At 43.9% G+C, this 22411-nt stretch overlaps 1 protein-coding gene across 6 annotated transcripts in view; it reads right to left on the reverse strand.

The window, feature by feature from the left end:
- cdk5rap2 (CDK5 regulatory subunit associated protein 2) overlaps positions 1-22411 on the reverse strand; it is a 67735-nt gene that overhangs the window by 2187 nt on the left and 43137 nt on the right. For 5 of the 6 annotated variants that reach the window (XM_042302603.1, XM_042302605.1, XM_042302601.1 and 2 more), the window contains 14 exons: positions 20452-20503; positions 18736-18932; positions 16979-17362; positions 16711-16836; positions 16463-16576; positions 16069-16258; positions 8265-8386; positions 7963-8175; positions 6690-6752; positions 2988-3262; positions 2638-2781; positions 2032-2170; positions 439-485; positions 250-304 (listed from right to left, as the gene is read on the reverse strand). In XM_042302603.1, coding sequence (XP_042158537.1) covers positions 250-304; positions 439-485; positions 2032-2170; positions 2638-2781; positions 2988-3262; positions 6690-6752; positions 7963-8175; positions 8265-8386; positions 16069-16258; positions 16463-16576; positions 16711-16836; positions 16979-17362; positions 18736-18932; positions 20452-20503 — 2121 coding nt within the window. The remainder of the gene's footprint in view (positions 1-249; positions 305-438; positions 486-2031; positions 2171-2637; positions 2782-2987; positions 3263-6689; positions 6753-7962; positions 8176-8264; positions 8387-16068; positions 16259-16462; positions 16577-16710; positions 16837-16978; positions 17363-18735; positions 18933-20451; positions 20504-22411) is intronic. The other variant, XM_042302604.1, reaches the window with a different exon arrangement.

Here is a 22411-nt window from a genome sequence, read left to right on the forward strand (position 1 = left end):
CCAGAGAAACAACCGAGCCAGCATGGGCCTGAGAATGACCAGCATGCATTGGGTCCGGTGCTTCTTTTCATGCAACACTAAGGCTGCACACGGAGATTGCAGCAATGTCGGCTCAAGCATCTTTATTCATTTTAATAGTGAAGTACAGTGCAAGCAAACCAAGTCATAAAAGCTATGGAACAAATCAAGTCACAGAACAAACCAAGTCATGCATCAGAACACTCAAACTCTGTCCCCTTACACACTTACCTTCCTCTGGTCCTCCAGACAGGCCTTTCAGCCCAAAGACGGTATAATAATTTGTCTGAGATTTGCCCACATTTTTAGACAGAGTGAGAAGAAAGACCGATAAGAGATGGCACATTAGAGAGAAGGCTAAGGAGTTGGTCTGACAGACAATACTGGTTGGTGTCTGTCTAAACTGATTATTTGACTCACCTCTAGATTCCCTCTGGCCTTCTTCAGCACTCCATGGGTTAACGACACTGGTTTGAAAGAATAACAAATGTCAATTCAAATGTTTGGATCTGCTTCCACACCTGCATTGCTTGCTGTTTGGGGTTTTAGGCATAGCACTGATAAACTTATGTAAGAAGGGCTTTATAAATTAATTTGATTGATCTCAATCAAATGCATTAATTATTCTCAGAATAGGATTTGAATAAGTTACTGAACTAAAATAAATGCTACATGTAAAGTGTTGGTCCCATGTTTCATGAGCTGAAATATAAGATCCTAGACATTTTCCATATGCACAAAAAGCTTATTCACATCCCTGTTAGTGAGCATTTCTCATTTGCTAAGATATTCCATCCACCTGACAGGTGTGGCATATTAAACAGTATGATCATTACACAGGTGCACCTTGTGCTGGGGACCATAAAAGGCCACTAAAATGTGCATTTGTGTCACACAATTGTCTCAAGTTAAGGGAGTGTACAATTGGCATGCTGACTGCAGGAATGTCCACCAGAGCACTGAATGTTAATTTATCTACCATAAGCCACCTCCAACGTCATTTTAGAGAATTTGGCAGTACGTCCAACCGGCCTCACTACCGCAGACCACGTAACCACACCAGCCCAGGACCTCCATCCGGCTTCTTCACCTGCGGGATCGTCTGAGACCAGTCACCTGGATAGCTGACGAAACTGGGTTTGCACAACCGAAGAGCTTCTCAGGGAAGCTCATCTGCGTGCTTGTTGTCCTCACCAACTTCAGTGGGCAAATGCTCACCTTTGATGGCCACTGGCACGCAGGAGAAGTGTGCTTTTAATTGATGAATCCTGGTTTCAACTACTGGGCAGATGGCATGTGGTTTGCTGATGTGAACGTTGTGAACAGAATGCCCCATGGTGGCGGTGGGGTTATGGTATGGGCAGGCATAAGCTACAGACAAACACAATTGCATTTCAATGCAGAGATACCGTGATGAGATCCTGAGGCCCATTGTCGTGCCATTCATCCGCCGTCAGCACCTCATGTTTCAGCATGATAATGCACGGCACCATGTCGCAAGGATCTGTACAAAATTCCTGGAAGCTGAAAATGTCCCAGTTCTTCCATGGTCTGCATATTCACCAGACATGTCACCAATGAGCATGTTTGGGATGCTCTCAATTGACGTGTAAGACAGCGTTTTCCAGTTCCAGCCAATATCCAGCAACTTCGCACAGCCATTGAAGAGGAGTGGGACAACATTCCACAGGCCACAATAAACAGCCTGATTAACTTTATGCGAAGGAGATGTCGCACTGAATGAGGCAAATGGTGGTCACACCAGATACTGACTGGTTTTCTGATCCATGCCCCTACTTTTTTTTCCCTTTTAAGGTATCTGACCCACAGATGCATATCTGTATTCCCAGTCATGTGAATCCATAGATGAGGGCCTTTAATACATTTATTTCAATTGACTGATTTCCTTATATGAACTAACTCAGTAAAATCTTTGAAATTGTTTATTTGCTTAAGTATAATATGAAAGTGTTGCATTGATTCTCAAGCATGTGAGGTGAAGTGAGTTCTTACGCTGGTCAATAATGACCCTCTCCATGCCCTCTTTGAGCTGGTTGGTGGTCCGCAGCCGTTTGACTGCACCGCTCAGCATCCGCTCCTGCTGGGACAGACGGCTCTTCAGACTAGCTATCTCATTCTTCAACAGCTCATCCTGGGAGAGGGAAGGGTGGAGGGAGGAATAATTGTTACTTCATGACTGAGTCACCCACAACATTTACACTGGTCTTATCAGTACCCCCAATTAGTATGGAGTATGACGTCAATCAGTCAAACGTAAACACGACTGAGACTCCCTGGAGACACAGTTAGCAAAAGTGTAGCGCCAGCAAACATTATGCATTCAGTCTCCTTAACTGATAAGGTGTCTCCACTAATGTTTACTTTTTAACCTTTCACATCTCCCCTTTCCACACACATTGTCCAATTTATTCCAATTACATGTTTGTGTGTATAGACTGTGTGGATAGTATTAATATCTATTTATAATTTGTGGGAAAAATGTGTGTACTTATGTAGAGAGTCTTGTTTGTGTGTGCACAGTAGACTGAGTTGCGAGGATGTGTGTATAACTGGTGTGTGAGAATGAGCAATTGTGTGTGTGCACGCAAGTGTGTGTACCTGCTGGTTGCTGGTTGCGGTCACAGTGCCAGAGGGCAGGGATACCCTCCAGACCAGTTTGAGCAGCTGGCCAGCCTCCTCCAGGACCTGCTGCATAGTGTTCACACTGCTGGACAGAGCCTTCAGGTGACCCTGCTCCACCACCTGGACAATAACACAGAACACTGGCTCAACATTCGAACACTCATAATGAATTATTACAGCAATTTATTGTATGAATGATTTTCAAATACTACATGCACATTATAAATACTAAAAGGTAGTTGGCTGGACTTCACCTGAGCAGGAAACAGGAAAGTCTGACATGTATTAAACAAGGGAATGTGCTCATAAGAGACTATTGTATTTACCCTGTTGTCAGTCCCCTGCTGGCTGAGTGTGCAGACACACTCCTGCAGGTGTGTGTCCATGGTGCGGGTGAGCCTCCTTCCCTCGGAGATCTGCTTCCGCAGGGCATTGTGGTCCTCGATAAGACCCAGGATGTGGCGCCCTTGGCGGTTGGCCCACAGGCGGTGGCCGGGCACCAAGCGGGATGGAGGGGGAGCCGAGCCAGAGATACTGTCCCCAGAACTGTTACTACACTGTGACACAGCGTCCATCTCTGACTGAGCTTGACGCTTCAGATCTGGAAGAGAAAACACAAATAAATATACATACATACATAATATATACAGTGGGGCAAAAAAGTATTTAGTCAGCCACCAATTGTGCAAGTTCTCCCACTTAAAGATGAGGCCTGTAATTTTCATCATAGGTAGACTTCAACTATGACTGACAAAATGAGAAAAAAAATCCAGAAAATCACGTAGGATTTTTTTAATGAATTTATTTGCAAATTATGGTGGAAAATAAGTATTTGGTCACCTACAAACAAGATTTCTGGCTCTCACAGACCTGTAACTTCTTTAAGAGGCTCCTCTGTCCTCCACTCGTTACCTGTATTAATGGCACCTGTTTGAACTTATCAGTATAAAAGACACCTGTCCACAACTCAAACAGTCACACTCCATACTCCACTATGGCCAAGACCAAAGAGCTGTCAAAGGACACCAGAAACAAAATTGTAGACCTGCACCAGGCTGGGAAGACTGAATCTGCAATAGGTAAGCAGCTTGGTTTGAAGAAATCAACTGTGGGAGCAATTATTAGGAAATGGAAGACATACAAGACCACTGATAATCTCCCTCGATCTGGGGCTCCACGCAAGATCTCTCCCCGTGGGGTCAAAATTATCACAAGAACGGTGAGCAAAAATCCCAGAACCACACGGGGGGACCTAGTGAATGACCTGCAGAGAACTGGGACCAAAGTAACAAAGCCTACCATCAGTAACACACTACGTCGCCAGGGACTCACATCCTGCAGTGCCAGACGTGTCCCCCTGCTTAAGCCAGTACATGTCCAGGCCCGTCTGAAGTTTGCTCGAGAGCATTTGGATGATCCAGAAGAAGATTGGGAGAATGTCATATGGTCAGATGAAACCAAAATATAACTTTTTGGTAAAAACTCGTCGTGTTTGGAGGACAAAGAATGCTGAGTTGCATCCAAAGAACACCATACCTACTGTGAAGCATGGGGGTGGAAACATCATGCTTTGGGGCTGTTTTTCTGCAAAGGGACCAGGACGACTGATCCGTGAAAAGGAAAGAATGAATGGGACCATGTATCATGAGATTTTGAGTGAAAACCTCGTTCCATCAGCAAGGGCATTGAAGATGAAACGTGGCTGGGTCTTTCAGCATGACAATGATCCCAAACACACAGCCCGGGCAACGAAGGAGTGGCTTCGTAAGAAGCATTTCAAGGTCCTGGAGTGGCCTAGCCAGTCTCCAGATCTCAACCCCATAGAAAATCTTTGGAGGGAGTTGAAAGTCTGTGTTGCCCAGCAACAGCCCCAAAACATCACTGCTCTAGAGGAGATCTGCATGGAGGAAAGGGCCAAAATACCAGCAATATTGAAAACCTTGTGAAGACTTACAGAAAACGTTTGACCTCTGTCATTGCCAACAAAGGGTATATAAAAGTATTGAGAAACTTTTGTTATTGACCAAATACTTATTTTCCACCATAATTTGCAAATAAATTCATAAAAAAATCCTACAATGTGATTTTCTGGATTTTTTTTCTCATTTTGTCTGTCATAGTTGAAGTGTACCTATGATAAATTACAGGCCTCATCTTTTTAAGTGGAAGAACTTGCACAATTGGTGGCTGACTAAATACTTTTTTGCCCCACTGTACAGTGGGGAGAACAAGTATTTGATACACTGCCGATTTTGCAGGTTTTCCTACTTACAAAGCATGTAGAGGTCTGTAATTTTTATCATAGGTACACTTCAGCTGTGAGAGACGGAATCTAAAACAAAAATCTAGAAAATCACATTGTATGATTTAAGTAATTAATTAGCATTTTATTGCATGACATAAGTGTTTAATCACCTACCAACCAGTAAGAATTCAGTCTCTCACAGACCTGTTAGTTTTTCTTTAAGAAACCCTCCTGTTCTCTACTCGTTACCTGTATAAAAGACACCTGTCCACACACTCAATCAAACAGACTCCAACCTCTCCACAATGACCAAGACCAGAGAGGGTGTAAGGACATCAGAGATACAATTTTAGACCTGCACAAGGCTGGGATGGGCTACAGGACAATAGGCAAGCAGCTTGGTGAGAAGGCAACAACTGTTGGCGCAATTATTAGAAAATGGAAGAAGTTCAAGATGACGGTCAATCACCCTCGGTCTGGGGCTCCATGCAAGATCTCACATCGTGGGGCATCAATGATCATGAGGAAGGTGAGGGATCAGCCCAGAACTACACGGCAGGACCTGGTCAATGACCTGAAGAGAGCTGGGACCACAGTCTCAAATATAACCATTAGTAACACACTACGCCGTCATGGATTAAAATTCTGCAGCGCATGCAAGGTCCCCCTGCTCAAGCCAGCGCATGTCCAGGCCCGTCTGAAGTTTGCCAATGACCATCTGGATGATCCAGAGGAGGAATGGGAGAAGGTCATGTGGTCTGATGAGACAAAAATAGAGCTTTTTGGTCTAAACTCCACTCGCCGTGTTTGGAGGAAGATAAAGGATGAGTACAACCCCAAGAACACCATCCTAACCGTGAAGCATAGAGGTGGAAACATCCTTCTTTTGGGATGCTTTTCTGCAAAGGGGACAGGACGACTGCACCGTATTGAGGGGAGGATGGATGGGGCCATGTATCACGAGATCTTGGCCAACAACCTCCTCTTCTCAGTAAGAGCATTGAAGATGGGTTGTGGCTGGGTCTTCCAGCATGACAACGACCCGAAACACACAGCCAGGGCAACTAAGGAGTGGCTCTGTAAGAAGCATCTCAAGGTCCTGGAGTGGCCTAGCCAGTCTCCAGACCTGATCCCAATAGAAAATCTTTGGAGGGAGCTGAAAGTCCGTATTGCCCAGCGACAGCCCCGAAACCTGAAGGATCTGGAGAAGGTCTGTATGGAGATGTGGGCCAAAATCCCTGCTGCAGTGTGTGCAAACCTGGTCAAGAACTACAGGAAACGTATGATCTCTGTAATTGCAAACAAAGGCTTCTGTACCAAATATTAAGTTCTGCTTTTCTGATGTATCAAATACTTATGTCATGCAATAAAATGCAAATGAATTACTTTAAAAAATGATACAATGTGATTTTCTGGATTTTTGTTTTAGATTCCATCTCTCACAGTTGAAGTGTACCTATAATAAAAATTACAGACCTCTACATGCTTTGTAAGTAAGAAAACTTGCAAAATCGGCAGTGTATCAAATACTTGTTCTCCCCACTGTGTGTGTGTGTGTGTGTGTGTGTGTGTGTGTGTGTGTGTATATATATATATATATATATATATATATATATATATACACACACCGTTAATGACTGACAACTGACACAGACGTACATTGATGTTGTACACAGTTACCCACCTCTAACTTATTGACATACAAATGTGACATTTGTTGTGGTGAACCTACAGGCCAGTAACATACAGTACATTGTGGATTGGGTGTGCTGTGGGTTCTCACCGTGAGAGGAGGAGTGGCGGGGAGGATCACAGCCTTCACAACCAGGAGACCTGCCTGTAACCTCTGGAACACACAACATAGGACAAATGTTTATGCCACGGGACTTTATGGTTGAATATGGGTGTGCATGCTTTCAGTGAGAGCGCGAGTACATATATATCCTACCTGACGTGGGTAGTACATGATAGTGTGTATGGATTTCTACCTCTATATTACATACACTACATGACCAAAAGTATGTGGGAACCTGCCCGTCGAACATCTCCTTCCAAAATCATTGGCATTAATAAGGACCTGGTCCCCCCTATGCTGCTATAACAGCCTCCACTCTTCTGGGAAGGCTTTCCACTAGATGTTGGAACAATGCTACTGGGACATTAGTGAGGTCAGGCACTGATGTTGACCGATTAGGCCTGGCTCGTAGTTGTTTCAATTCATCCCATAGGTGTTTGATGGGGTTGAGGTCAGGGCTGTGTGCAGGCCAGTCAAGTTCTTCCACACCGAGTGCGACAAACCATTTCTGTATGGACCTCGCTTTGTGCACGGGGGCATTGTCCTGTTGAAACAAGAAAGGGCCTTCCCCAAACTGTTGCCACAAAGTTGGAAGCACCGAATCATCTAGAATGTCATTAAGATTTCCCTTCACTGGAACTAAGGGGCCTAGCCCGAACCATTAAAAACAGCCCGACCATTATTCCTCCCACCAATCTTTACAGTTGGCACTATGCATTGGTGCAGGTAGCATTCTCCTGGCATTCGCCAAACCCAGATTCGTCTGTCGGACTGCCAGATGGTGAAGCGCGATTCATCACTCCAGAGAACGTGTTTCCACTGCTCCAGAGTCCAATGGCGGCGAGCTTTACACCACTCCAGCCGACACTTGGCATTGAGCATGGTGATCTTTGGCTTGTATGATTTTGGAATCACAAGAATATAATAATGAAGGATATAATTATCCTTAATCATGGTAGCATTCATATTAATGTAGAAGTGTTATTTTCTTATTTACAATACAAGTGAATTCAAAATGACACAATACATAATTTATCATTCATTTCTCTGACAAAACATTTATATTGGGCACATCTACAAAAAGTGCTGTTCTTTCTTAAAGAGTTCCCTTGATATGGATAAAAAAAATACCCTCAAATTAAAGCTGACAGTCTGCACTTTAACCTCAGTCATTGTTTCATTTCAAATCCAAAGTGCTGAGTACAGAGCCAAAACAACAAAAATGATGTCACTGTCCCAATACTTCTGGAGCTCACTGTACCTGAAGTAGCCAGTAGATAGTTGATATTGATGGTATCTGGGCGGTTGGGACCACTGAGCAGCTGTTCCTCCAGTTTCTGCCTCAGGGACGTGTTGGTCTGGATGCTCCTCTCCAGCTGCAGCCTCAGGTGGCGGATCTCTGACAGCAGCTCCCCCAGGTCCACTTGGTTCGACCCAGACCCTGAACCAGACTGTTGGGCTGTACCACTGGACTCTAGAGAGGGAATGTCAGAAACAACTAAGCGACAGGTGTGTGTGTGCGTGCGCTTGTAGGACACTACCTGTGTGCTTGTAGGACACTACCTGTGTGCTTGTGTGTCCCAGTTTTGATCTGTTCGTAGACCTGCAGCTCCACACGTAGAGACTGGAGGACGTGTTGACTGTCTGACAGCTGCTGTCTCTGCATCTTCACCTCACACTGCAACCTAGAGGAACACACGCTTAGGACGGGTATACAAGCAAGTTGCACACACCCTGACACACAGTATAGTGAATTGGGGATACCTAGTCAGTTGTACAACTGAAATGTGTCTTCCGTATTTAACCCAACCCCTCCGAATCAGAGCTGCGGGGGGCTGCCATAATCGACATCCACGTCTTCAACGCCTGGGGAACAGTGAGTTAACTACCTTGCTCAGGGGCAGAAAGATAGATTTTTACCTTGTCAGCTCGGGATTTGATCCAGCCACGGTTCGGTTACTGGCCCAACGCTCTAACCACTAGGCTATCTGCCACCCCAGTAGCAACCCAACGAAACAACCACATTTACCATCCCATCTACTCTGCACCAGTGACTGTAACACGTCACATCTACACTAGAGGTCGATCGATTAATCGGAATGGCCGATTAATTAGGGCCGATTTCAAGTTTTCATAAAAATCGGAAATCTGTATTTTTAGACACCGATTTGGACCAATTTTTTTATATTTTTTTTACACCTTTATTTAACTAGGCAAGTCAGTTAAGAACACATTCTTATTTTCAATAGCCTAGGAACGGTGGGTTAACTGCCTTGTTCAGGGGCAGAACAACATATTTTTACCTTGTCAGCTCGGGGATTCAATTTTGCAACCTTACGGTTAACTAGTCCAATGCTCTAACCACCTGATTACATTGCACTCCACGAGGAGCCTGCCTGTTACGCGAATGCAGCAAGAAGCCAAGGTAAGTTGCTAGCTAGCATTAAACTTATCTTATAAAAATCAATCAATCATAATCACTAGTTACCTACACATGGTTGATGATATTACTAGTTTCTGGCGTGTCCTGCGTTGCATATAATCGATGCGGTGCGCATTCGCGAAAAAGGACTGTCGTTGCTCCAACGTGTACCTAACCATAAACATCAATGCCTTTCTTAAAATCAATACACAAGTATATATTTTTAAACCTGCATATTTAGTTAATATTGCCTGCTAACATGAATTTCTTTTAACTAGGAAAATGATGTCACTTCTCTTGCAACAGAGTCAGGGTATATGCAGCAGTTTGGGCCGCCTGGCTCGTTGCATGAAGACCATTTCTTTCTAACAAAGACAGCCAACTTCGCCAAACGGGGGATGATTTAACAAAAGCGCATTTGCGAAAAAAGTACAATCGTTGCACGACTGTACCTCCTAACCATAAACAACAATGCCTTTCTTAAAATCAATACACAGAAGTATATATTTTTAAAACATGCATATTTAGCTAAAAGAAATCCAGGTTAGCAGGCAATATTAACCAGGTGAAATTGTGTCACTTTTCTTGCGTTCATTGCACGCAGAGTCAGGGTATATGCAACAGTTTGGGCCGCCTGGCTCGTTACGAACTAATTTGGCAGAATTTTACGACATAACATTGACATAATTCTGACATAACATTGAAGGTTGTGCAATGTAACAGCAATATTTAGACTTAGGGATGCCACCCGTTAGATAAAATACAGAACGTTTCCGTATTTCACTGAAAGAATAAATGTTTTGTTTTCGAGATGATAGTTTCCGGATTCTACCATATTAATGACCTAAGACTCATATTTCTGTGTGTTATTATATTATAATTAAGTCTATGATTTGATATTTGATAGAGCAGTCTGACTGAGTGATGGTAGGCACCGTCAGGCTCGTAAGCATTCATTCAAACAGCACTTTCGTGCGTTTTGCCAGCAGCTCTTCGCTGTGCTTCAAGCATTGCACTGTTTATGACTTGAAGCCTATCAACTCCCGAGATTAGGCTGGTGTAACCGATGTGAAATGGCTGGCTAGTTAGCGGGTGCGAGCTAATAGCGTTTCAAACGTCACTCGCTCTGAGACTTGGAGTAGTTGTTCCCCTTGCTCTGCATGGGTAATGCTGCTTCGAGGGTGGCTGTTGTCGATGTGTTCCTGGTTCGAGCCCAGGTAGGAGCGAGGAGAGGGACGGAAGCTATACTGTTACACTGGCAATACTAAAGTGCCTATAAGAACATCCAATAGTCAAAGGTATATGAAATACAAATCGTATAGAGAGAAATAGTCCAATAATTCCTATAATAACTACAACCTAAAACTTCCTACCCTGGGAATATTGAAGACTCATGTTAAAAGGAACCACCAGCTTTCATATGTTCTCATGTTCAGAGCAAGGAACTAAAACGTTAGCTTTCTTACATGGCACATATTGCACTTTTACTTTCTTCTCCAACACGTTGTTTTTTCATTATTTTAATCAAATTGAACATGTTTCATTATTTATTTGAGGCTAAATTGATTTTATTGATGTATTATATTAAGTTAAAATAAGTGTTCATTCAGTATTGTTGTAATTGTCATTATTACAAAACACAAAAAAATTGTCAGATTAATCGGTATTGGCTTTTTATGGTCCTCCAATAAATCGGTATCGGCGTTGAAAAATCATAATCGGTCGACCTCTAATCTACAGTGCATGGACACAGAGACCAGTCACAGTATACACTGACAAAATCAGCACTTCAATCTTGCCATGCAACTTGAAAGTACACAAATTAACCAATGTCATGACATTGTACGTTCATCATTACCATAACCAACACATTACATCATCATTACTGACAACACCATTATACTCTGCAACCTGAGAACACAAACACACTAATGTGGAATCCCTTACATCTGTGGTTCCCAAACTTTTTATAGTCCCGTACCCCTTCAAACATTTAACCTCCAGCTACGTACCCCCTCTAGATAATTTTGTGCCCAATAGAAATGAACAGAAATGCACCAGGGTCAGCACACTCAAATATGGTTTTTGCCATCATTGTAAGCCTGCCACACGCACACTATACAATACATTTATTAAACATAAGAATGAGTTTTTGTTACCAACCGGCTCGTGGGAAGTGACAAAGAGCTCTTTAGGACCAGGGCACAAATAATAATCAATAATCTTGCTCTTTATTTAGCCATCTTACATTTAAAACCTTATTTGTTCATCAATAATTGTGCTTGAAAGGATGCACATAACTCTGCAATGTTGGGTTGTATTGGAGTCGTAATCAAATCATTTTCCACACAGTCGGTGCCTGTATTTAGTGTTCATGCTAGTGAGGGCCGAGAATCCACTCTGACATAGGTACGTGGTTGCAAAGGGCATCAGTGTCTTAACAGTGTGATTTGCCAAGGCAAGAAACTATGAGTGCAGCCCTATCCAGAAATCTGGCAGTGGCTTTGATTAAATACAATTGTCACAGAACCGCTTGTTGCAATTTCGATGAGGCTCTCTTGTTCAGATATTGGTAAGTGGACTGGAGGCATGGCATGAAAGGGATAACGAATCCAGTTGTTTGTTTTGGAAATTACCTGCGTAATTGCGCACCCAGCTCACTCAGGTGCTTTGCTATATCACAAGGTTAAGTTAATTTGTACACAAAAAAATCATACAATGATGGAAAGACCTGTGTGTTGTCCTTGTTAATGCAGACAGAAAAAAGCTCAAATCTTCTTTAATCATAGCCTCAATTTTGTCCTGCACATTGAATATAGTTGGAGAGTCCCTGTAATCCTAGATTCAGATCATTCAGGCAAGAAAATAGGCCAGTCGTGTGAGAAACCCGTCATCATGCAAGTGGTCAGACAAGTGAAAATTATGGTCAGTAAAGAAAAATTGAGAGACAAGCTTCAAGTTAAAAAAAAAAACGTGTCAATAATTTCCCCCTTGACAACCAGCGCACTTCTGTATGTTGTAAAAGCGTTACATGGTCGCTGCCCATATCATTGCATAATGCAGAAAATACACAAGAGTTCAGGGGCCTTGCTTTAAAAAAGTTAACCATTTTCATTGTAGTGTCCAAAACGTTTTTCAAGATGTCAGGCATTCCCTTGGCAGCAAGAGCCTCTCGGCGGATGCTGCCGTGTACCCAAGTGGCGTCGGGAGCAACTGCTTGCACGCACGTTACCACTCCACGATGTCTCCCTGTCATGGCTTTTGCGCCATCAGTATAGACACCAACACATCTTGACCACCAAAGTCCATTTGATGTCACAAAGCTGTCCAGTGCTTTAAAAAAGATCCTCTCATGTTGTCCTGGTTTCCAGAAGAGGATGTCTTCCTTAATTGACCCTCCATAACTATAACAGACATATACCAGGAGCTGTGCCAGGCCCGCCACGTCTGTTGACTCGTCCAGCTGTAACACATATAATTCACTGGCTTGTATGCGAAGCAGTAATTGTTTCAAAACATCTCCTTATATGTCACCGATGCGTCGTGAAAGTGTTTGATGAAGGCATTGTCTGTATAGTTTTTTTTTGGCCTTTTCCCCCAGCCATATCCACAGCAGCAGGAAGAATTAGGTCCTCCACAATAGTATGGGGCATGCCTGTCCTAGCCACTCGGTATTTCACCCTAAGACGCTTCTAGCCCTTCTTATTAAATGGTATCTGTTGCTTTTACACATGTCTTACTACTCGAAATTCGTCTTTATTCTCACTCAAAAAACTTCCGTGGCTTATTTTTTTTCAAATGGTCATGTTTAGTTTATAAATGTCTGCGCAAGATCGAAAGTTTCCCGCGAGAGAGTAACAGTTAATGTGATTGGATGTTAATTATTTGACTAGGGTACCTGTATTTGACATTTTTTTTGTCATTTAGCTGAACTGTAGATGGTTAAAAAAAATAAAAATTGGCAGTGAAACAACAGGTACACAGGCAAAGAAAAACAAACTCACCCAAATGTATAGCCCTGTTGGAAAATATAAATGTACTGTTTGAAAAATGTGAAGAAAAAATGCATACCCCAGTTTGGAAATACCTGGCTTACATGACCTTGGTGACCCATGACCTTGGTCTCCCAGTGACACAGTTGAGTGAGGATGACACCCAATACCAGGAGTCTTACTTCTCCACAGCAGTATCACCTCTCCTCTCCCTTTCCACCTGGGGTTTGTGTGTGTGTGTGTGTTTAGTATGGTGTACCCTGTGTGAGTGTGTGTTTATGCATCCTGTGTGTATGTATTTAGGAGTTTGTATTTGTATTTATTATGGATACCCATTAGCTGCTGCCGAAGCAGCAGCTACTCTTCCTGGGGTCCAGCAAAATTAAGGCAGTTTATACAATTTTAAAAACATTACAATACATTCACAGATTTCACAAAATACTGTGTGCCCTCAGGCCCTACTCCACCACTACAGTACTAAATCCATGTGTATGTGTGTATATAGTGCGTATGTTATCGTGTGTGTATGCATGCGTCTGTGCCTATGTTTGTGTTGCTTCACAGTCCCCGCTGTTCCATCAGGTGTTTTTTTTAAATCTTTTTATTTCTATTTTTTTTTAATCAAATGTTACTACTTGCGTCAGTTACTTGATGTAGTACTGTGTGCCTCCCATAGTCTGTTCTGGACTTTGGGACTGTGAAGAGACCTCATTGCATGTCTTCTGGGGTATGCATGGGTGTCTGAGCTGTGTGCCAGTAGTTTAGACAGACAGCTCGATGCATTCAACATGCAATACCTCTCATAAATACAAGTAGTGATGAAGTCACTCTCCTCCACTTTGAGCCAAGAGAAATTGACATGCATATTATTAATATTAGCTCTCTGTGTATATCCAATTGCAATTTTCTTAACTTCTTTTTTGTGGCACCTGACCACACGACTGAACAGTAGTCAAGGTGCGACAAAACTAGGGCCTGTAGGACGTGCCTTGTTGGTAGTGTTGTTAAGGCAGAGCATCGCTTTATTATGGACAGACTTTTCCCAAACTTCGCTACAACTGAATCAATATGTTTTGACCATGGCAGTTTACAATTTAGGGTTACTCCAAGCAGTTTAGTCATCTCAACTTGCTCAATTTCCACATTATTTATTTATTATAAGTTTTAGTTGAGGTTTAGGGTTTAGTGAGTGTTTTGTTCCAAATACAATGCTTTTAGTTTTAGAAATATTTAGAGCGAACTCCTTGGCACCCACTCTGAAACTAACTGCAGCTCTTTAAGTGTTGCAGTCATTTCAGTAACTGTGGTAGCTGACGTGTATAGTGTTGAGTCATCCGCATACATAGACACTCTGGCTTTACTGAAAGTCAGTGGCATGTTGTTTGTAAAAATTGAAAAAGCAAAGGGGCCTAAACAGCTACCCTGGGGAATTCCTGATTCTAACTGGATTATATTTGATAGGCTTCCATTAAACAACACCCTCTGTGTTCTGTTAGACCAGTAACTCTTTATCCACATTATAGCAGGGGGGTTAAAGCCATAACACATACATTTTTCCAGCAGCAGACTATGATCGATAATGTCAAAAGCTGCATTGAAATCGAACAGCCCCCACAATAATTGTATCATCAATTTCTCTCAGCCAATCATTAGTCATTTGTGTAAGTGCTGTGCTCGCTGAGTGTCCTTCCCTATAAGCGTGCTGAACATCTGTTGTCAATTTGTTTACTGTGAAATAGCATTGTATCTGGTCCCAAAAATAATCCAGAGGTTTACTAAGGGTTGGTAACAGGCTGATTGGTAGGCTATTTGAGCCAGTAAATGTGACTTACCATTCTTGGGTAGCGGAATGACTAACTTCCCTCCAGGCCTGAGGGCACACACTTTCTAGTAGGCTTAAATTGGAGATGTAGCAGATAGGAGTGGCAATATCGTCTGTTATTATCCTCAGTAATTTTCCATCCAGATTGTCAGATCCCGGTGGCTTGTCATTGTTGATAGACAACAATAGTTTTTTCACCTTTTCCACACTGACTTTACAGAATTCAAAAGTACAATTCTTGTCTTCCATAATTTGGTCTGATATACTTGGATGTGTAGTGTCTGTGTTTGTTGCTGGCATGTCATCCCTAAGTTTGCTTATCTTGCCAATGAAAAAAAATCATTAAAGTAGTTGGCAATATCAGTGGGCTTTGATGAATGAGCTGATTCAATGAACGATGGAGCCGAGTTGGATTTCCCCCCCCCAAGATTTCATTTAAGGTGCCTGTAGCTTTTTACTATCATTCTTTATATAATTGATCTTTGTTTCATAGTATAGTTTATATTTATTTAGTTTAGTCACGCTATTTCTTCATTTGCAGTATGTTTTCCAATCAGTTGGGCTGCCAGACTTATTTGCCATACCTTTTACCTCATCCCTCTCAACCTTACAATTTTTAAATTCCTCATCAATCCAATGAGATTTAACAGTCATGTTCTTAATGGGTGTTTGCTTATTAGTAACGGGAATAAGCAATTTCATAAATGTGTCAAGTACTGCTTCTGGTTGCTCCTCATTGTGTCATGTATTGTTGTCTCTACCTTCTTGCCCTTTGTGCTGTTGTCTGTACCATGTTATGTTGCTACCATGCTGTGTTGTCATGTGCTGCTGCCTTGCTATGTTGTTGTCTTTAGGTCTCTCTTTATGTAGTGTTGTCTCTCTTGTTGTGATGTGTGTTTTGTCCTACATTTATATTGTATGTATTTATTTATTTTAATCCCAGGCCCCGTCCCTGCAGAAAGCTTTTTGGTAGGCCATCATTGTAATTAAGAATTTGTTCTTAACTGACTTGCCTGGTTAAATTAAGGTTAAATAAAATTACACACCACAGACCAGGAAACATTCTGTACATCATCAACATATGAATCACTACAAACGTGCGTGTCCTGTGTGTGTGTTTCTGTATATTACCTGTGGATCTCCTGGCGGCTGTAGTGCAGTGTGTCCTGGAGGTGTGTGTGTTCCAGGATGCTCCTGTCCAGGCGGTCCTGAAGACGTGTGTGTTCCTGTCTCAGGACCTCACATTCCTTCCTGCTCTGCTCCAGCTTGGCCGTCCGTCTGGCCAGCGCCTCACGCAGCTTCTCGTTCTCCTTCTGCTTGTCTGGAGAGATAATATTTAAATAAAATATTAATAGGATAGACAACAAAATGGCTATTATTCTCCCTCTGCTATATTGGGGACATTTTGTGGCTCAGTTGGTAAGAGCATGAGGCTAGCAATGCCCAGGTTGTGGGATCAATCAATTCAGGAATCACAAACACACTAGTATGTGGGGAAAGCGGCTATTCATTTTTTTTTTTTTACCTCTGGAGCCCAGGTTGAGCTGCTCTTTAAGGGCCTGGTTCTGTCCCCAGAGGAACCGCAGCTCACTGGTCAGCTGGCCCTGCTCCTCCGTACCGTGGATGAAGATGTTGGTGGCTGCAAAGTTCATTATTGAGGAGGAAGTCAAACACAATATACTCTGTGTGTATCCATTGTAAATCCATCTCAGCCAGTCAGTGTGACTCTATGCAAATATGAACATAGAGAGAGCGAGGTAGAGGTGTGTGTACCTGGGTCTCTCTCCACCTCACCCAGTCTTCTCTCCAGCTGTTCTCTGAGCCGGTCATTGTTGTAGATGGTCTCCTCCAGACGCTGTCTCAGGGCTCTGATCTCCAACAGGTGTTCTGCTAACAGGTCTGACAACAATGTCAGTCAAAATACACACACAGTTTTCTAACCTTGTGAGGACAAGATCCAATGAGCATACCATTAGAAACAACTACAGGCCTATAATCCCCATTCAGACGTGATGATCACCACCCACTCCCGGCTCTGTACCTGGGTTCATGCTGCATAGCTGGGCAGTGTCCTGCTGTGAAGCTGGGTGTCCCTCTCCCCTCTGGTCCTCCCTCTTCTGTGGTGACCCCCCAGCCTGTCCCTGGCTCTGCCCCAGCCCCTCTCCCTGGGTGTGTAGTGGGGTGGAGATCCCCTGGACCAGGATAGAGCGGTGGAGGTCCAGCTCGCAGCGCAGCGTGGCGTTAAGCTCCTCGCTGCTCCTCAGCTGCTCCACCAGGCGCCCATTCTCCCTCTGCAGGCCCTGGAGCTGCCTGGCTCTCCATTTATGTCCAGAAACTACCCCAGGGCCAGACACACCCCCATCCTTAGCCACGCCCCCATCCTGCTGGGCTGCCGACGTTGAGCTCCCGTTGGACTCTTTCATTCCTTGATGGATGAAGTATAGGATTAGAGGAAATTTGAACAAGTTGTTTACAACATTTTTCTCTGTGCGATGTAGCCTAAACATTTCTCAAACAAAATCCTAGAGAGAAAAAGTATAATGTCAGTCCACACAATATCCCTATGTACCCATGCATTCATCTTTGGTAGCATCAAGTGCCTTTTTCCACCGTCCTCGAATTATGTCATTTGGTTCCACTTTCTCCTCCTTTACATCCATGGTATCAGAGTTGGCCTTGCTACCTACACTGACTGGCTAAATGACAGCTCTGATGGTTAGCCTTGCTACCTACACTGACTGGCTAAATGACAGCTCTGATGGTTAGCCTAGCCTCTTCAAACTAATACTATAGAATGCTCCCCGTTAGCTTAGTCTCCATGCACAGCAAACACGTCACCAAATGAGCCTCCGCTAAGTTAGCCTAGCCTATGAACACTTTGCCCAACACTCAGGAGCCCTATGAGTAAAAAACTGCAACACGCTAGCATCTGCAGTGCCGCAGGACTAAGCTAAAAGAGAGTTATTCTTCAGTAGCACTCCTCTCCTCCCACAACCCATCATCTATCTTTGTAATATCCCTCGTTGTCCACACTCAAAGCGAAACAATTTGAAGATTAAACCAGATAGGTGGTACTACTAAATAATGCAGTTTTAAGTGGAGAGAGAGGGGAGGGGATGGAGGTGGGAGAAAACAGTAATGGGTGTAACCAGACACCCGTACTGCCCTTGGCTGGCCCTCTTTGTCCTTTCGAAATCCCTGACTGGTCCACAACGGGCCTGAGTGGAAAATAAGTACCATTAGACTGACTGGGATTCAAAGGCAATCTCAACGCCACGGACCCGGCCGGGCCGCCAGAGGGGAACAATATCCATATTTAATGGAGAGCTAAAAGTTAATCCAGCACCAGCCCAGAATAGCTTAACACTACACTACTCACATACCACACCTGGTTTGTATTCATTAGGCACCGAATGGAAGAAAACAATCTGAAACTGGAGGGACTAGTAATGCTCATTTTCATTTTCCATTGCAACAAAGTTTTTAAATGTTTTCCATTGTGTACTGAATGAGACCCTGGCAAAAAACTTAGAAGAAGAAGGAGAGACTCGGGGACAGTGACCGGACCTGGGTGACATTCAAAGAGTGGCTTCTCTTTAGCATGGACTTTTCTCTGCTTCCCTGCACCCGATAGCAAGTCTCTGAACAACTGACAACTCTTGAAATTGTCAATTTCATACAACCTTGATGACAAACTGAAAACTGTCTCTGTTTTCAGCTACACGTGGCATAATACAACAGCATTAAGTTATTTTGTCTGTTCAGCATGTCATAACTAGTAGCTTGATGATCTCTTACCATGATAGGCCTGGTTGCCATGGAGTTTGCTACATGCTGGCAGGGTGGGGCTGTTGTGGTAGGAGGCTGTGGCCTGGTTAGAAACCCTGTCCGACAGGTCCGAGTCTGAGCTGTGGTGGCTGCTAGGAGTTTGGCCTCGCAGCTGAATCTGTAGACTCTGGACCAGACGGGTCTTCTCCTGTAACTCTTTAGACAGCCTGACAGAGGAAATAAGAGAGAGAGCGGGCGAGAGAGAGAGAGGGAGAGTTACAGCAGGTTATAAGGCCACGGGGGGAGGCCGCTTCCACAGTCTGAAGTAGTCTGAAACAAAGTCCAAAATAGTGAAAAAAAAACACTTAAAAATCAGTCGGAAAGAGGGGGGTGAATGCCGCAGATAAAAGTGTTTCTTTCACATGACTGTAGATGTCTGTCGAGAGAACAACTACAAGAACAGCAAACTCAGAAAAACACACACAGAGGACCCAAAACACAACATACCAAGAGCAAAACGCCTACCATCTAGAAAGGGTCTATTTTGACAGGTTTCGAAACATTCCAAAAGAAATTACCAGCTGAAGGAAGACATTTCGAAAGAGTCATAAGTCAAGAAGAGTTCACAGCAAACTCATGCTTCCAACCTCGCAGAATCCCTCTTGGTGACCGGCCACTCACAAATCTAGCTGCTCCCTGGCACACTCGGCCAAACTAGTCTATCCCCTGCTGCAGCAGCTCCCTCTCACCCTCTAGCTGCAGCCGCAAGTAGTCTATCCCCTGCTGCAGCTGCAGCTGCAGCTCTCTCTCGCCCTCTAGCTGCAGCCGCAAGTAGTCTATCCCCTGCTGCAGCAGCTCCCTCTCGCCCTCTAGCTGCAGCCGCAAGTAGTCTATCCCCTGCTGCAGCAGCTCCCTCTCACCCTCTAGCTGCAGCCGCAAGTAGTCTATCCCCTGCTGCAGCAGCTCTCTCTCGCCCTCTAGCTGCAGCCGCAAGTAGTCTATCCCCTGCTGCAGCAGCTCCCTCTCGCCCTCTAGCTGCAGCCGCAAGTAGTCTATCCCCTGCTGCAGCAGCTCCCTCTCGCCCTCTAGCTGCAGCCGCAAGTAGTCTATCCCCTGCTGCAGCAGCTCTCTCTCGCCCTCTAGCTGCAGCCGCAAGTAGTCTATCCCCTGCTGCAGCCTGGTAGCGGCCGGGCGGTCTGGCTGCTATAGCTCCCCGTCACTTTCGCCCTGGGTGCGCAGGTACTGCAACTCCTGATTGAGCACGGTGTGGCTGTCCAGTAATAATGTTAAGAGACAATATTCCTCTAAATGTTGACACAACCACACAGTGTTGAGTAAGACAGCTGTAAGCCTATGGGTGTCCGTGAAATGTGAGTGTTTTAAGCAGCTGAGGTAGAAGAAATGTTGGACTCTTGGGGAGGCAGGTAGCCTAGTGGTTAGAGCGTTGGACTAGTAACTGAAAGGTTGCAAGATCGAATCCCCGAGCCGAAGGTAAAAATCTGTCGTTCTGCCCCTGTACAACCCACTGTTCCTAGGCCGTTATTGAAAATAAGAATTTGATCTTAACTGACTTGCCTAGTTAAATAAAGGTCAAATTAAAAAATTAAAAAGATCAGTGACAGTCAGGGCTGTCTAAGAAGGTCAATAGAACTTGGTTGGCTGGAAATCATACATCTCACATAAAAAGGCTCCATTAGTGATGGAGGGTGTTTGTGTGGTACAGGAGGAAGGGAGAGACACACACACCTTTGCGCCAGCTCCAGTGCTGCCCCGTCCTCGTTATCCAGTTGAGCGTCTCCTAGAGACAGGGAGAGGGATGGTGAAAGGCTTGTCTCTTTCTGTCTATCACACCTCACTCGCTTCTATTTCAGTCCCCTCCTAACCTCTTCAGGTAGACTATGTGCTGTGTCCTTATGGTGATTACACCCCCCCATGATATCTAAATGATAGTTTTAGCTAAATAGTGTTCATTTACAAACAATGGGAGTAAAACAAGCTCATATTTTTGTTTCTGATGGGGTACAACAGTTAAACTAAGCTCATGAGCCAGTTCTAAGTTATATTCTTCAACAATCAATTTGTACATATAATTACATTTTTAAAAATGTATGTAGCACTAGCAATTGCAGATTGCTTCTTTAAAATAGCTTTGTTTATTTAACTAACACAGCTGCTATTCAAAAGCCACCTTACACTTGACAACATTTTGGACCGTCCGTTAGGGCTGAGCGGTTTGGGTTTATACCGGTATTTGAATGTTTGGTTTGTTAAACGTGATATGCCAAGTGTAATGTCCATTTTTATAGTTTACTTGGCTACTGGAGTCATCTTGCGCCACTCCTTCTCTCCGTGCCACTTTCCACACAGACCTAGCCATGCCCCCTTTCACACTTGCGTTCAGTCTGCATGGTCAATGCAGCACATGCAACAATGCTGTTTTCACTTCGCTTCTTAATATAAATCCACTAGCGTTCTATAATGACACTCAGTTTGTTTCTTACATCAGCAAACAGCTAGTTTGTCTTTTCTTAACAAGTTGCCCTAAATCTTGTTAGTCTCTAATGCTAACAGCTAGCTAATAAATGTACTGAGTAAGAGCAAACGTAGCTAGCTAATACAGCCTGATAATACTAGTGATGGTGTAGACCATAAGGAATTTGAAATTATTTATACTTTTACTTTTAATACTTAAGCATATTTAAAACCAAATACTTTGTATTTTACTCTAGTATTTTACTGGGTGACTTTCACTTTTACTTGAGTCATTTTCTATTGACGTATCTTAACTTTGACTAAAGTACTGTAAAATATCAGCAAAACGTTTTTTTGTTGTTGTTTGTTTTTAAATACCGTGATATAATATTTTGCCATATCGCCCAGCCCTAACCTGTGTTCTCGTGCTTGCCAAGTGGTGAGAGGCCTGTGTTCTCGTGCTTGCCAAGTGGTGAGAGGCCTGTGTTCTCGTGCTTGCCAAGTGGTGAGAGGCCTGTGTTCTCGTGCTTGCCAAGTGGTGAGAGGCCTGTGTTCTCGTGCTTGCCAAGTGGTGAGAGGCCTGTGTTCTCGTGCTTGCCAAGTAGTGAGAGGCCTGTGTTCTCGTGCTTGCCAAGTGGTGAGAGGCCTGTGTTCTCGTGCTTGCCAAGTAGTGAGAGGCCTGTGTTCTCGTGCTTGCCAAGTGGTGAGAGGCCTGTATTCTCGTGCTTGCCAAGTAGTGAGAGGCCTGTGTTCTCGTGCTTGCCAAGTAGTGAGAGGCCTGTGTTCTCGTGCTTGCCAAGTGGTGAGAGGCCTGTGTTCTCGTGCTTGCCAAGTGGTGAGAGGCCTGTGTTCTCGTGCTTGCCAAGTGGTGAGAGGCCTGTGTTCTCGTGCTTGCCAAGTGGTGAGAGGCCTGTGTTCTCGTGCTTGCCAAGTGGTGAGAGGCCTGTGTTCTCGTGCTTGCCAAGTGGTGAGAGGCCTGTGTGTGGGGTTTCTGGTATTGGATGATGTGTGGTTTGGCTAGAACGTTTATTACACTACAAAAGTAGTGCAACTTTGATCTTTCATTTTAGGAAAATGAGACCCTCACAGATGTTCGCAACCCCAACATCGCATCTCTGCATTGGTGATGAAGTTATGAAAGTATATACAATGTCAGAATGGGTAGGTGAATGGAGCATCTCAGAACAGTCTCAATAGACTCCATTCTGTAGAGGCCATATGCTCATTAAGAGTC

This window comes from Oncorhynchus tshawytscha, linkage group LG20, assembly GCF_018296145.1.
Source record: "Oncorhynchus tshawytscha isolate Ot180627B linkage group LG20, Otsh_v2.0, whole genome shotgun sequence".
In the NCBI taxonomy this organism is placed as follows: domain Eukaryota; kingdom Metazoa; phylum Chordata; class Actinopteri; order Salmoniformes; family Salmonidae; genus Oncorhynchus; species Oncorhynchus tshawytscha.